A 17,412-nucleotide genomic window follows, 5' to 3' on the forward strand; every position below is an offset into this window, starting at 1 on the left:
TTCTGACAAGTCAGTAAGGTGTTTCATTGTTTTCGAGGGATGCATGACCATACCAGCAGGCACTGTAATGATTAAAGGCATAGAAATACATTCTAAGCCATTAAATCTTGAAAAAGCTACTGTAAAAGACAGGGACATTTTGTTCTGAAGTCATTACATCTATAAAGACTAAAAGCTGATCAAATGAATAAGAAAATCAAAGTTTATGATCTTCATTTTTTTTCCTGTGGATTTTTGACAATCTGATAAGTACGTTTGATGCAAGCTCTTCTTAAAGAATGTCAGTGTGTTAGATATAATGACGTTCTGTGATATTTGAAATGGAGTTTCTGCAGATCGGTTCCAATGGCAAGTTGCAATATTTATTTTAATTTTTGCAATCATGTTCTCGACAGATGGAAATAGTGCGATGCCATAATTATAGATCGTTCATCAAAATTGCATTATTTATTATTTATTATTTAAAAAGAACAAACTTATTAAAAAATGTGCAATTCGGGACTTGATGAGAAATGTGACTTTAGCTGCTTTCTCCCTGCTAGATAAATGTCTGGATACTTGGAAATGCAATGATTTATTTAAAGTTATTAAACATGTGCAAACAATGCTATTGAAATACTACACAAATATTCAAAAAAAAATGCATGCTGCACTTAGATTTACTTTTCCTTTTAGAATTACACGTTTCAATATTACTTGAATTAAAATTTCATTGATTCTATTTTCAAAAATATCCCAATATATTCATGACTGCACAAACCCACATCAATCCAGTGATATCGAAATATTCATGAATTGAATAAATCTTTGCATTGCCAAGTATAAATATCCTAGCCAGACGAAAGCAGCTAAAGTCATATTCCTCACTGAGTCTGTTATAATCAAAGAATCCCCTACAACATATTACCTTAGTATAAATCACAAGATGTTCTCGGGGAACTTCAATTAATAATAAAAAAAGGGTTTTAGCTTTACAACTGTGTTCAAGTTTTGGGATGACATTTGGACACAGGGTAAGGTGAAATTTCAACCTTGATAAATATTTCATTGAAATAAATTCCATGGTTAGTGTTTCTTACACTGAACAAAGACCTCTAGTCAAAATGGTTGCCCTGTCTTTTAGTATGTAGGGTGTATCTTTTTGTTATAAAGTTATGCCAGATTTCTAAATGAGAGTTGTATATTTAAGGCTGAAATACCTACAATTTGTTTTCAGCTTGTGTTTTTAAATTCCTTCTTGTCGTCTTGCTCCTAGGAGAGCTGACCTCTACAAATCGCTCTAACCTTTCCAAACTAGAGGACAGAATTAAAAGTGTGGCAACAAAACAGCGGGGGGCTGCCAACGAGACTAACAGGTCACGAACGAAGCTCTTAGAGGGGGGGGATTCTTCTCCTAGCTGTGCTTTCCCAGTTTTAATTTGACACGGGCTACTGAGCCAGGTTAACTCTTTGGTTGCCTCGCTCAGCTTTCCTTAACTGCAGTGGGAAAGGATTTTACTGCCTTATTTAAACCGGCGTGTTTTCTTTTTTTCTCCAATAGGAAGAGGGAAGGATCGGAGTGATTTTCAACGTGGGCACCGATGACATCACCATCGACGAGAACGCAGTCGCGGTGAACGACGGCAAATACCACGTGGTGCGGTTCACGCGAAGCGGAGGCAATGCCACGCTACAGGTGGACAACCAGCCAGTCATTGAGAGATACCCATCTGGTAAGAACCAAAGACAGGGATGGAGGGGGCAGAGGGGGTAGGGGATGGGTGGGGGGGGGAGCAGGAGTTGAGACAAAAGGATTTTAAACACCCGGACCACCACAGATTTAAATACTACTGTTTAATTTTTATTTCCTGTTGTTTTTACTGCCGTCAGAGTTAAGCATGTTTGTTATTCATCCAGAACTTTAAACACTCGATCTTAAAGACAATATGATAGTCTATCTTAATGTTGTAACTTAGTAGATTAGTTTACTAGAGCGCTCTGCAGTGTTGAGTAGAGTTCTCTTTCCTATACTACTAGAGCGCTCTGCAGTGTTGAGTGGAGTTCTCTTTCCTATACTACTAGAGCACTCTGCAGTGTTGAGTGGAGTTCTCTTTCCTATACTGCTAGAGTGCTCTGCAGTGTTGAGTGGAGTTCTCTTTCCTATACTGCTAGAGCGCTCTGCAGTGTTGAGTGGAGTTCTCTTTCCTATACTACTAGAGCGCTCTGCAGTGTTGAGTGGAGTTCTCTTTCCTATACTCCTAGAGCACTCTGCAGTGTTGAGAGTAGAGTTATATATCTTATATTACTACAGCTCTCTGTTATGTTGAGTTATCGTTCCTGTATTACCAGACTTAAGGAATCGTGTAGCTATTCTTATTATTGAATGTTCCTGTATCCTACTGATGTTTGCAAAAAAAAATGTAAAAACCCGATCATGAAATTGTGATCCCCCCCCCCCCCCCCCCCATCATTCCCTAGGTTTTTAATTAACTTGGGGACTTAACACTGTCTTTTGAGAATGACCCAGTTAAGTACTGAATCGTTTCACAAGGTGGGGTTAAAAATATCGAAACCGTTATGTTCAAAAGCATTTAATCCACGGGAGATGTTGGAAACGGCAGGTTTAGCATCAACTCTTTCCCTTGTAATGTAGCCTGCTCACACTTTTCTACTGGCGGTTGACAGCATGCTTTTAAAACCCTGTTCGCTAATAGCCGTGACCTTCCTTGCTGGTCGTGATTTGCACATGGTAGCGACATCCTGGAGTTCAGTGTTAACATCTCACACCAGGGAGGGTAGGAGTCGACATCTCGCATACCCCCTTCCTCTGAGAATTGGAACCATCTGTGGCTGATTGCTTCCAAACGAGAGAAACCATTCCAAATCTCAGCAGATCCGATCTCTAGGGAACATTAGCTCAGTGGTTCTCATTTGTCATTTGCTGTCCTGTTTAATAGTCTGCTTTGTGTGTTGATCATCGATAGGCTGGTTTCACAGACTGTGGTCAGAATAAGGCCTGTTAGTGAGCTGTGAAACCAACCTATTAGATTGCTATTTGCCAAGCTTGCTAATGATTGCGTACACTTCTGAAAAAACTCCCCAGGGCTGATTGTGAGGAGGTGGGGGTGCATATTTAGCGCCCCCTGGTGAAACATTGTGCAATACCCACACTCAACCTTGAAGAGTTTTTTCAGAAACAATAATTTGCTGACAAAGTATTATGTGAGCAGACACATAGGCTGATCTACCCTACATTACATAAGCTCCTTTAAAATAACACAGACTTCAAAATAAGAAAATATTTAAATGATCGTAATAAGTTCCATAAAGATGCAAACATTAAAAAAAAATATTAGGGAACTAAAAAAAAGGAAAACATTGGAGTTTATTATTTCCTACAGGGCAGGGTAAAGAAAGTTGACTACGACTGACCAACAGCCCCTTGGCTTCTTCAAACCAGCAAAATTGCTGCATTCATTTGCAAAATGTTAACCTGTGGTCATGCAAAATTGGGAAGTGACTTTACAATTTACATCAAAATCAAGTCTCTTATGCAAACAGTTCAACATCTTGCTTTATACAATCTCTGTGGTGGCCCGGGTTTCAAAAATCCTACAACTTCGTCAGTTCTTTGGAAGATATTTTCTGGGTTTCCGATTTCAAAACTGTGCCTTCTGCACAGTAGATAAATATATTGTACCTTTTTAATGACTAATTACATTGTCCTGAAATTGAGTACCTAGCTGTGGGGTATTTATTAACCCATTTCTCCCACTTAGACTCCTCACTTACTCAACATCTTGGCACCCCTGTATCACTAATCACCCATTCTTTTAAATATATACAAAAGATGTTAATGCACCCCACAGGTTCAGTGGTACCCCAATTATGATCAATGTATTACCAATGCTGAATGACTGTGTGGGACCATCGTTGTTTATTTTCCCCCAAAACACGTTTCTGCGATGGTGAGGGTGCAATTTTGTCCCAGTCTTGGCAGCCACCACCACAGAAACATCTTTCTGGAGAAAATTAAGAACAGTTGTCCCACATATTCATTCTGCATGGGCCAGATCTTTAAATTCAAATCTTTTGCATATATTTAAAAAGGAGACGATTATCTAGTCAGGGTTACCAAGAGTATTCAAGGCGTCTGATTGGGAGAAAAGGCGTAATAAAACTCCTACCCCATGTTTCAAAGCTTGTGACATTTTGATACATGATATCTATACAACAAATTTAAACAATGACCTAATAGTGTACAATATAATGTGCATAATGTGATATTAACTTTGACTGTATTTGGGAGTCTATTTGTCCATTGGTTTTGAGAATGTGTTCTGATGACATCACAAAACTACAAAACGAGGGGTTGTGCCTTCTGGGAAGCAGCTTTGGGGCTTGTGATTGGCCAAGAAGAATATCTGCCTTCTGATTGGCTGGGCTGGTAACAATGTAAAGATCTTTATAAATCATCTCTTTGCTATTTGGATCCTGTGGCTGGCATGTTACACCAGGACTAGGCAGACTGCAATATCCAGATCCATTGCCTTGCTGTTAACAGCTCTGCTACAGAGTATCCCAGAATAGATCATCAGCGATTTTTGCTTTTTCTCCAAATTGCAATTCAGTGTGCAACTGGGCCACTGCAATAAGCCTATGTGACCTAGATACGAGTCAGTAGCATGAGCACAGCTCCAGCTTTGCAGATCCTTTGAAGTGAAAATCACTGCAGATCCATTGCTTCTCAAGCAAGACACCGGCCTAATGCACAAGCATTGTGGTGAGGATATGGAATAGGTTACCAAGCAGGGATGGAAACAAGACTCCCATTGTATAGAATCAGACAGACAGTCACACACAGAAAGACAGAGGCACACACACAGAGACAGACAGCCACACACACACACACACACACACCCACACAGAGGCAGCCACTCATACACACACAAACATACACACACACACACACACAAACATACACACACACACACACACACACACACACACAGACAGCTACACATACACATACACACACAGACAGCCACACACACACACACACATACACACACACAGACAGCCACACACACACACACACACACAGACATAAAGACATAACAGGGGTAGAAATAAGACTCCCATTGCATTACAGTTTGAGTCATTCCTGGTTTGGCAACAAGTTTAATAAGACAGACCTGAACTTGTCACCTATACACTGGGGCTAACCAGGCTCATAGTAAAACCTGGAACTGGTGAAACTGCTGTGCAATAGTCTTATTTCCCCCCTGCCAAGCCATGTCATTGCTGCTGAATCATTGGGATCTTTTAAGACCTGACTCTCTTCAGGATTCCAGAGGGAGGTTAGATTAAAGAGGCAAAATCATCTAAGAGTGTTTCTCCTCATTGTGCTACAGTGCCCCCTACTGGCTTGGTGGTTTTACTTTCAGTCTTCCAGAGCTGTTGTGGCTTAAGTATTTGGGCACAAAAAATGAATTCTTGATAAAACTTAAATAAGATTGAGCAAGTCTTTAGAGGATACTAATGCTTTGGAGAAAGCAGTTAATTCAGTAGGTGATTGCTTTATGCTGTATGCGTAATGCAAGCACATAAACACCTGTAAAAATGTCAGTGTTTACACTTGAGTGCGGTGCACAGTTCAACGCACACTCCCCGGTGTACTATGACCTGACCAACAGAAAGAGCCCTCAAGCTCTGTTATTGCACTCAGAGTAGGTTTGCAGCAGATGTTCCAACAATAAGTTAATGGTGCTGTTCATTGACCTTCTGTGAAGGATTTGGAGGGCTCCAGATTGCTTTGTAAACCAAAAAAGGCCAAGCGCTTTTTTTATTAAAAGCAGCGTATGAGTATTGTGTACTTCACAGGCAGCTTCAACAGTGAATTACTCATTCTGCATGGCCTGAAAATATGGAGATACCATCGCTGGCTCCAGGCATTCAACTTTCCCATTTCTGAATAACAAAACTGACAGTCCGTTTGACCCAGCAGTGCTCATCCGGTTGGTTGATCTCAAAACTTTGTCAAGTTAAAGGATCCCAGTGATTCTGCCTCAACAGCATGACTAGGTAACCCATTCCATCCCCTCACCACTCTCTGTGTGAAGAAGTGTCTCCTTGCCTCTGTCCTCAATCCGTCTCCTCTTCCAACTGTGTCCTTTGGGCCTGTTTTCTGTCCTGCTGCTTGTTAAATTTGTTCTAGGCTAGAATCATTTCCCTCGGTCTTCATGTGCCTGCTCTTCACTGGGTTCTCTCCAGGGCCACAAAGTCCTTTTTGTATTACAGAGGCCTGAGATTAAACACAGTAAGCACGGCCTCCCCAGTGCACTGTGCAACCTCATCAAAACCTCCTTTGATTTGCACTCTTTTGACAGTACATTGAATCTCAATCTAGGCTGATTGAAGATGTTTATTTTGAGTTGATGTATGCTCCCAGTTAGACTATTATTTAGTCATTTAGCAGATGCTTTTATCCAAAGCGACTTACAGAGACTAGGCGGTGAACCACAACTGCTGCTGCAGAGTCACTTACAATAGGACCTTGCTTTTACGTCTCAACCAAAGGACGAGAAGTAAATGATGCATTCTCCCAGCTAGATGTGGAGCAATGTTAGCTTGTGTTGTTTTCTTCAATTGCTAGTGTTTTCAGGCAAACAGATTAGGCTGCCAGTCATCGTTAGGGTTGCTGTGTTAACGAGATTCCAATCTAATTAAGAAAGACAAGTGTGGATTGAGGCACCCGATCGAAGCAGTGGTTTGATGGAAGCTAGAAATCCGGAGACCATTTAATATTCAACTCTTGATGCAAACAGAAATGCCATGGAGAGAGGCTGTTTAATGAAGGGAACCGCAAAGTATAAATATGATCTTGTGTAGTAATGGAGCAGTCTGTGCATTTAGCTAAACAGTTCAAACGCAGCACTGTAGATTAAAAAAATATTAACTGCCTCATTCTGGTGAAACATTGGATTGCAGCCGGACGGTAATTCATTTTTCATTTTTCAGTTTCAGATTATTTTTCAATAATCACCATTACATCTCTGGCTAAAAGTTTTGCATGACCGAGAATTTTAAGATTGAGACGTAAAACAAATGAAAAATGTCTCAAAGTACGACATGGTACAAACATTCCTCGTTAAGCATGTACATGCTATTAGCACGATAACAGGATTATCATAGATTATGTGGGTTGGAACCTGTCAGTGTTTAGGGGCTAATGTGCGGACATTATGTTTTGTACCTCCAGGAGGTTTTTATTCACAAGACACATATTCTGATTCACTCTGGTGAGTCACAGATCCGGCTTAGAAATGTGTTTTAATTCTACTGACAGTCATATCAAGTTGACACATTTATGCCACTGTTGCATTTGAATCCCTTCAAATAGGTTTACTACATTCTTCCTACTTTAGCTTAATTAGTTGATAGTCCAGTTTGTTTGCATTCCCCAAAGGTCATTTTCAGCTGTAGGGTCACAATTTATAGCGTTAATATTTCTGGTGGCAGGACTTTAATCAGTCGAATTGAATGGTCATGTAGTTTGCAAATTGAGACGTCATTTTCTCTAAATCTACCTTTACCTGGGGAATCCTAAGTGCCAGGCACCATACAGCCTTCATCATTCCAATCAAATCAGGTGACAGCTTTTCAACCAGCCCCATTGAGACAGATAAATGGGGCTGACAGATTTGGAAAAAGAAAAAACAGTTTGAATGGACTGAGGAAGGCAGTTCAGTCTCAGCATATAGGATTCTCCAGACAAGCTCAGTTAAAGATGTTTATGGTCCTCATCATCGGAGGAACAGAACCACATAATTGCAAAGACCACAAAAGAGTAAGGGGGAGAAAAAAGCGATTAAGATGACATTCGAAGCTAATTTAAACTACGCACAAAGAGTTAAATTCTGGGCAGTTTAAGATAGCTCGTCTCTCTTTGCTTGGCTGTCTGCTTTGTGCTGGATTTTCATGGATATGTGGGCATAGCATCTGCTCACAGAACTCTGCATTACCTAAAAAGCAGTCCTGTTTTCTTCATTTTTATTAGACGTATTTGTATAAAAATTGGATTTGGGCTCATATTAAAATTACTGAGATAATCTTGGCAAAATGGTGTTTAGGGTCAAACAGATCCTGAATAAAACTACCATTCCCAGAATGCACTTCCTTCTATTGTGATGTCATCAACGCCAGAACATGTCTTCCAAGTAACGTATTATGTTTGATGTTGAAATGCTTAAAACTGTTTTTGTTAACAAAACTGTTTATAAACTGTTTTTTTTCATCTAGGTTTCCCAATACTGGGTTAATTATTATTATTCCCTGTTGCTCGCATAAATTTATATTTTGAAGAAATAATAATAAAACATAATTTTAAAAAAAAATATATATGTTATAGTAAATATGTTATATTTGACATTTTTTAATTATTCATAAATACTTTTAAAATTAAAACACTAAAAACTTTGGTAACTAGCTTGTTGTTAACTTCTAAACTTACAAAAAAAACCAGATCTTTAGCTAACCATGATTCTCAACGTTGACCTTTTGACCTTTTAACCTGTAACCTTTCCTGATGTTAATCTCTGAAACTGTTTTTCTAAACTCTTTAAAGGAAACTTTGATAGCGAGCGGCTGGCTATTGCTAGACAAAGAATTCCATACAGACTTGGTCGGGTAGTTGATGAATGGCTACTCGACAAAGGTAATAAACAAAATAATTAATTAATTAACCAGTTAATTAATTTTAAATTCTCTTTAAAAGGTGCCACGTCCCTAATCTAGCAAGAAGCTGGGCCTCAAGTCCAAAACCCCTTTCGCTCTTAATTAAATCATGATAAGGTTAGTCCTCTGTGCCTAATTCAAAATGAGTGTAAAATCACAGAATGCCTTCAGACAATTTGCTATTGTAAGATGAACTTTTTTTGCCTGTCTTTGCCCTTTAGCAAGTGCAAGGATTTTAATTAAACCCTCACACACACATTCACAAAATATAGGCTTTTACATTTTTAGCTACACTGCAGCCCATCCTGTTAATGTCTGATTAATAATGACTCATTGGCCATAATGTAATGAGACTGATAATATCATTTGGTTTTATCCAGTTAATATCACTCACATTTTCTACTGATTTTTAGCATCTTTAATTATTGCAATGTGTTGTACATGTACATTAAACTGCATATGACAAACATATTAATGAACAATCAGTAAGATAGCTAGTACTATTTTTCAATAGCAAAGCATATTAGTTCTATCAATACTTTTCCATTTTTGGTCAGTCCCTTTTGAAGTGATCTTTTCTAAGGGTTCAGATCTTGCTGTAGGCAATAGCATTTTCACAAACATCTACCTTTTAATATTAGTTTTAAAAATAACTTTTTGAATTGGTGAAATAAGATCGCAAACAGATATAGGGAGCTGTCCATTGCTGAGGTGCTGAAATTGCCCATTCTCCAATGTTTGAAAAGACCTCCCCCTTTTGAACATTAGCTTAATTCGTAAGAGCTTGTAACGTCATTATATAAGAAAATATGGGCTAGCCAGATCAACAGCTGTCTTTTGATCAAATTGATCAGTACGCAATTGTCCCCATTAGTTTGCTAATTGCTTTTCTTATGCATTCAAAAACGTACCAAGAGGGGGACAAGAAACTGGTTAAGCTTCTACTAGCTGATGGGATGCTGCACTTTTTCCTATAGCTCTAAACATCATAAATAACCTTAACATAATCTCTCAATAACTTCCTTTAACACGGCTATTTAATAAACTGTTTGTAAATAGAGAATACCTTTTTCAAGAAATGTTGTCATGGTTTTGCTATTTATATATTTATTTAAACCAAAAAAACTCTTTAAAAGTTAAAGGGACTGTTTTTTTATCAATTCTTTTTTTTTTTAAAGACGGAGATCTAGGTAGTTCCTTTAACCCTTTGAGTACTAAATGTTCTAGAAAGTGGTAATCGTGTTTTTGTTTTGGGTGCTGATGGTGGTTGAAAAGTCTGGTTCCCTTTCTTTCCCTCGGTGGGCGCTGTTGAGTTGAGGGCTGGTGGTGTGAAGCCATTTGTAGGAAAAAAGTGCTTTGGAACTGCAAGCTAACAAATAAAAAGATGATTTCTTTCTAATTTGATAACTTCCATTTTTCTTTTATTATGTTTTCAACTAATAATGAAAAAAATATTTGCCTGTCTTTTGAATCCTCATATAAACTTTTTTTTCTTCCTATTGTCCCTGTACCTCTTCCTACATCACGAAAATTAATTCCTAATATTAGGCAGGTAATAATCCACAATACATTGAAAACCGGAAGTCATAATAGTAGTACAGTATTTCATGTTAGATTTAGAAATGTCATATTTTTCAATGTGTCAGCTTTACTTTAAGTATATGGAAAACTACAAAGCGGTATGTAATTCAATATGTAACATTATTCAGCAGGTTTCATTCCACTTTATGAAGCAAAATTAGTTAATTCTATAGGGTGATGCAAAACTTTTGACCATGACGATAGATAGATAGATAGATAGATAGATAGATAGATAGATAGATAGTTTATTTGAATGGAAGGCTGTTCTGGCACTAAAAGACAGATTCCAATTAAAATGTGTAATTATTTATATTGGCCCAACAGAACCACTCTAGACAAGCTCAAATCAGCTCTAAGGTCAGATTGTAAACACCATAACATAATGAAAAAAAAATCAATTAAAATGACTCGCGAAGAAACCACCGATGTTAGGCTGGCTTTTATATATATATATATATATATATATATATATATATATATATATATATATATATATATATATATATATATATATATATATATATCTGAACTGAATTCAATTCATTATTCAATCACATTTTCAGTCTTGCTGACTTTTTTCAGACAACAATGGGAGAAACGATATCACTTTTTTGGAAGGCATTTTAATAGGTTTTGATTTACCAGTTCCAAGCACACCAGTTCAGACCAACACAAAACACTGGGTCCTAGTGCTTTCTGATGGTTTGGATTCTGCCCACGTTGGGGTAAGACTTAAGGGTGGGAGGGGGGGTGGATTGTTTGGAGGGGGGCATTTTTGGACTCAAAGGGTTAAAGTATTAACTTAATGCTTTAAAAAAAACTTAAGCAGAATTTAACCACCTAACAGCAAACTGAAACAAACTCGATTCATAAAGAGGGATAAATACTGAAATACTAAATTCAGTGGGTGCTTCTATATCCAAGGGCTGCTGGATTTAATGAATATTCAGCATGTCTATTCAACTCCCCCCCATCCCAACCATTTCAAATCTGACTTTTTGTCTTCCAATGGCATTTAGGCTACAGTTTGATTAGTTTTATAGCTGTAGTCCACATAAGAAATAATCAATTCAGCCAAAGTGTCATTCTTTCTTTAGGAGAATAGCAGGCTAAGACTTTACCCATCCACAAATTTACTAGGATTATTCAATACTCAAAAACAGCACTCGTGTCTTGCTTAAGTGTGCCATAATTGTAGCCTTTGGCTCCAGACTAAGGGATCTGTCCATTGTTGTGGTGCTGAAATGGGACACTCATACAACACTGATGTATCACTTGTACATCAGTCCCATGTGTTTTAATGCAGTTTGATTCATTCATTCTCATCCAGTTATGTAGAGATTTCAAAAATGATCTCACAAAACTGATTTATTTTTATATTTATATTCAACGATCCATATTTCCAAGTCCTTTGTTTGAGGGAAAATTCCACATTAATATTAGAAACAAACAATTTGGGAGTGCCTAACTGACCTTGACTGGTGGTGATTTAATATGAGACATGACAGGTATCCCAACTAATGTATTGTGACTAATGTAAGAACTTATGGTGATATTTCTATATTGCTAACTTCTTACTGGAATGATATTTGCAGTCATTTTGAATATTTCTTTGTTATGTTGCTTCAATATTAAGTTCTCTAAATCTGTAATGCTTGGATTAGGTGGAGAAAAGTCACCTGATTTAAAAAGAGGAGAGCTGTTCAGTCCTGGAATTTAGGAATCTCCAGACAGATAAAGGCAGAGGAATTTTTAAATATTGATACAACAGGACCCCTCCCAGAATGATTGTAAACACCATGTAAGAGAAATTAAAAAAATGGAATGACATTAAAACATTACTCTTTGTTATTATTTATAAACCTATATTTGTATATTCCCTGTATGGAATTAAGAAAGGGGGGAGAAATTATAGATGCACTATAGCACATTCAGAAAGTTTTCAAAGTAATGTGTAGGAACGTTTGAGAATGTTATTTCTGATTGGCATGGGTTGTGGGTAAGGGGGATTCTAAAAAGAGTGAGGGGTTCAAAACTCATGTTGTTCATTAAATCCAAGCCCCAATTCTGCACCCTTTTTAACGAGATAAATAACAATTAGCACTTAAATGAGGTTGATGATGACAAATTATTTTTTTTAAAAATCAACAAAAACAAAAATACACCCAACTTGGGTGATGGGGAGGGAGGGGGTGAGGTGATTATAATACAAAAAATAACAAATAAATAAATAGCTAAATAAATGCTAACTATTTTTATATAAAAAAAAAACAAAACTAAAAACTCAGAGGGTTAAAAACTCATGACTCTAAAACAAACCGACAACAAAAAGGTCTAAATCTTTTCTCTTTTCTTAACTTTGAAAATTACTGATCAATTGGGAAGACTCAAATGTCCCTTTAACGTTTATTGCTTCCGTGGTGAATCGATGTGTTTTCTTCCCAGAAAATCAAATATCAAGCATGCTTGCCTGCAATAGACTTTGAATAAAACAAGACGTGTGTTATGAATGCTTAACTCATCCTGGTCTTATAAAAGATTGTCTGTATTACTCCAGAAAAACTTGACAGCTTTTTATATAAGAAGGTTGCTTCCTTATATGTTAAGAATATTGAATCTGACCTATAGATGAGGCTATATATATAACTCAAAAGTGGCCCTTTACTGTGCCCTCCCCTTTTTAAGACATAGAATTTGCCCCATAATGCCATTCCACTAGCACTGTCATTCTTGTTATAACTATGGCCTCAGACTACAAAGCTATAAAGGGTTCGCTGTGGCCATAGCTGTAGATGCAATTACAGTTGTCAGGTTAGTATTACAGTACAGATCGATAATGTTACTCTTTGGGAATACACCTGGTGACATTGAATTAAAATGACAGAATAAGAAGCCTTATCAAAATGTGTTTTGTTAAATGTCTGCACTGATGTTTGTTCGTTGTGCTCTTAACCTTTTTTGGAACCTTTGTTATGTTGTTTTCTCAATACCAACTGAACTCAAAGCTGAGTATTTAATACTGGTTTTCTAACAGCTGTTGAAAAGCTATAAAACAGATGGCTTGTATCTTTTTCCATGATTGTAAGACATGTGTATCCTTCTGTATTACAGGATATGATGTCTCTAATGCTATGAGTTATGATGGGTACAATGGCATTACAGTATTCTTAACAAATGTATTCTTTGCAAATTCAAAAAGATGGAAATGTCAGAGCAGACTGATTTTCTAACTGGCTTTAAGGGGATTTGCAACTTAATGCCATATCCAAGCTAAGGAAAGTCACAGCAAATTAAACGGGTGTCAATCATAATAGATGCTTTCCTATTGTTGGCTTTGGATCCCAGTATCTCCGCCCCACTCAATCACAGTTCAGCTATGAGAAACAACTCATAAACTGAAAGTGAAACAGCAAACCCTGTTGTATAATGAACAGGTTTCATTGTGTTCCAATGAAAAACCAGTCAAATATATTCTCTAAAAGGCGAGTTATTTTATATGGTATTCTGTGAGCCCTGGAAAAAGAAGCAAGCCTACACTTATTGTACAAAGATGTCCATCGGCACAGTGCTGAAATGGAAACCACGCACATTCCACATAGAACATGGAGCTGTCCATTTCTGTGGTGCTGAAATCATGGAGCTGTCCATTTCTGTGGTGCTGAAACCCACACATTAAAGTGTGAGGCAGCTAAGAATGGGGTGCTTACCAGTCATCAAGGCACTAGAGAGTGTTTTAGAATTCAATGAGGAGACAGCAGCGAAGTGAGAGGTTTAGCAACTGCTTAATGTTTAATGATTGAGTGAGTACTCCCCCAACAATGTCACACTCGCCCTCCTATCCCTTGTAAATCCGAGCCCAGACAGCCTTTTGTTTATCTGATCTGAGCTTCTAAGGTGTGTGACAGATAGATGCATTAATAGCCCAGATGGGAGACCGCGTCGCCGTTGTTTTCTGCAGTGATTGCTCAGCTTATTCCTCATTTCAGGGCTGTCAGTGGGTAGGCATCTCTGTCCCTCAGCTGAATATGAAATGTGAGAGGTAGCTGCTATTATTGCATCACATCTCCAGTGCTGGGGAATGTAGGGTTTATGAAAAAGATTTTGTTAGGTCCCCAAAATCCATTCAAACTTTTCATCACTTGAATAAGAGCTGTCCAACCAATATCTCTTGAGCCACATTTAGTTCACTGAGCTCCCCATTGTGGCTCTTTTGAGTTATGAAGTATCTTAATGGATCTGAAAAGACCGCAAGGGTAATTTTGAAGCAGGTACAGTCAATTGAAATAATATGATTATACTTAAAGGGACCAACCGGTTCCATATATTGTATATGTATGTTATGCATTTAGGTCAAATGCATAGTTTTGAGAGAACATTGAAATCTAAAAATAATCATCAAACAATAGAATCTAATGCTTATTTATAAAGGACAATATAAGATGGGAAAGGGGTGAAATATTTACTATGGAAGTTGTTTCGCCTTTACTAGAACTACCATAATGTCCTATTTTCTTCCATGTGTATTCATCCTGTCTTTAAAGACGTGAAAGACTCAACTTGACAAAGTTCTGAGATCAATCAGCTACTTCGGCAAAAATGTGTGCCTAGCTATAATTGAATATGCATGGGAAAATAAGAATGTTATGATGGACAAGGTAATTTCCATTAAAGATTAAATAACTTCCATAGTAAATATTTCATTTTTTTGGATGTGGGCAAAAAACACTTTTTGGTTAAAACCGTGATTTGCATGTAATGATTAATGTAATTTTTTTTAGCTACAGACAGAATTGCTGAGATATGATATATTATCTCTGATGTCAACTAAACACAGACAGAATTAATATATCACTTAAATCTTGTATATTTGTGGTTGGAAAAAATGAAGGTATTTCTTTCCCCTTTCAACTTAAATCGCTTTCTTGAAAAAAAAATTGAGAGAGAGAGAAAAGACTTAAATTTAAAAACAAATTAAAAGAACGATTGAAGCCGCTAGCAACCCTTTTTTTCTAGCCTCTCTTTAAAATTAATTTGTATTTAGTTTCTCCTAGCCTGACTGATAGACTACGCCAGTAGGCAGTAATTAGTTTGCAAAGATGTAAAGAACTAGTTTTAATTTTTTACATTTTGTATTATCAAAGTAAATTAAGCACAGGCTCAGATTGTCTGTTGACACTGCAATCTAGTTCAAGTTGATGTTTCTTTGAGTAGCTTATTAGAGTAGGAGAATATATAATCTACTACACCCATCAAAAAGATGATATTTAATTAAAGTATAAGAATTATACTTTAATTAAATTGTAACTATGCTTAATAACATTGTAATTCTGTGTAAGTAAACATGTATATACTATGTAAATATATTATTATTATTTATTTCTTAGCAGACGTCCTTATCCAGGGCGACTTACAATTGTTACAAGATATAACATTATTTTTACATACAATTACCCATTTATAGAGTTGGGTTTTTACTGAAGCAATCTAGGTAAAGTACCTTGCTCAAGGGTACAGCAGCAGTGTCCCCTACCAGGGATTGAACCCACGACCTTCCGGTCACGAGTCCAGAGTCCTAACCACTACAACACACTGCTGCCCTAATAAATGGAAATGTCTTGGGAACAACATTAACTGACATGGTAACACAACGTGACAGGACATGTAATTACACACTTATTACACCCGTAGTTACAATTGTGGTTATTACCTTGTTATTGGGCGTCACTGAAATCAGAATGGAGACTTCTTGTTCAATAGATGTTAGAAAACCAGTTTTAAAACCTCAGCATTTCATTCAAGTTGGGAATTCGGAATCTGGACATTGCTGGTAAGACTGTATTCCAAACGGTGACATTACGGATCTGGGATTGTACCTGACCCTCCATCAAGGAATGGGATGGAGACGGGGGTTGTGGCAATTCTATGGGAAACCAACCCCATGCAAAAAGGGCTTGGGCTGTTTTTTTACAGCACTTCGAAATGAGTGCTTTCCATGTTTTACTTTATTAATGCTATTACTGGCCCCCCTTTTGTTTTAATCTTCAGCTGTCTGTTTCTATCAATTGGCAATACGCAGATATTTCAAAACACAATGCTCTAGATCAAGGGTGGCCAAAGTTCCACTCCTGGTCTTTGTTCCAACTCTGTTCTAAATTGCTGAACCAATTAAACCTCCATCCAGACCCTGAAGTAGTTAAGGATCTAATTTTACCTGTTAAACCTGGAGCGGAATGGCCCTCCAGGACTGTGATTGATTGGACACACCTGCTCTGGATAAACGGCTGCATTCTACTTCATCCTATCCACATGATTTGATTGCAGCTAAAGCTTTGGAGTTTGAATTGCAACCCATGGAGTGATAAGGAAGCAGGATGCAGCTGGAGGTGTAGAGGCAATGTGCTTGAAACATCTGCATTGAATTCAAGGATATAACAACCTCTTCAACACAAGAAAAGGGGGAGCAGTGATAATCTTGCTAGTACTAGTAAGGTAACAAATTGATTTTAAAGCCATGATTTATCTGATGATAATGCTAGCAAGAGGTAAGAACAATGTTTCTTTGAACTGGCTTAAAATCAATTCCATTACCAGTGCGATTCTAACGCTCCTCTCTCCCCCTGCTCTCTCTCTCTCTCTCTCTCTCTCTCTCTCTCTCTCTCTCTCTCTCTCTCTCTCTCTCTCTCTCTCTCTCTCTCTCTCGCGCGCTCTCCAGGACGGCAGCTGACCATCTTTAACAGCCAGGCTGCGATTAACATTGGGGGTCAGGAAAGGGGTCGCCCCTTCCAAGGTCAGATCTCGGGGCTCTACTACAATGGCCTGCAGGTCCTCAAGCTGGCCGCGGAGGGGGACCCCAACGTGCGGGCCGAGGGGAACCTGCGGCTGGTCGGGGAGGTGCCCTCAGTCCTGACCACCGACACCACATCCACCACCCCGCTGGCTGACATGTCCACCACAATCATGGAGACCACAACGACCATGGCCACGACCACCACCAGGAGGCAGCGTTCGCCCACCATGAGGGACAGCATCGCTCAGGTGAGCAGGGATAGTCTGGATCAGGTGAGAGCAACCGGGGGACGGGATGGGAGGGGAGGAGGGTGCATGGTGCCTGGGGAC

At 38.1% G+C, this 17,412-nt stretch overlaps 1 protein-coding gene across 22 annotated transcripts in view; it reads left to right on the forward strand.

Moving 5' to 3' along the window:
• The window catches only part of LOC117962483 (neurexin-2-like), a 431,235-nt gene that overhangs the window by 390,537 nt on the left and 23,286 nt on the right, over positions 1-17,412 (forward strand). For 8 of the 22 annotated variants that reach the window (XM_059012176.1, XM_059012178.1, XM_059012169.1 and 5 more), the window contains 3 exons: positions 1,541-1,712; positions 8,606-8,695; positions 17,009-17,331. In XM_059012176.1, the coding sequence (XP_058868159.1) occupies positions 1,541-1,712; positions 8,606-8,695; positions 17,009-17,331 (585 nt within the window). Of the gene's footprint in view, positions 1-1,540; positions 1,713-8,605; positions 8,696-17,008; positions 17,356-17,412 lie in introns of all 22 variants that reach the window. The other 14 variants (XM_059012175.1, XM_059012177.1, XM_059012165.1 and 11 more) reach the window with 3 other exon arrangements.

Source organism: Acipenser ruthenus, chromosome 43 (genome assembly GCF_902713425.1).
Source record: "Acipenser ruthenus chromosome 43, fAciRut3.2 maternal haplotype, whole genome shotgun sequence".
In the NCBI taxonomy this organism is placed as follows: Eukaryota; Metazoa; Chordata; class Actinopteri; order Acipenseriformes; family Acipenseridae; genus Acipenser; species Acipenser ruthenus.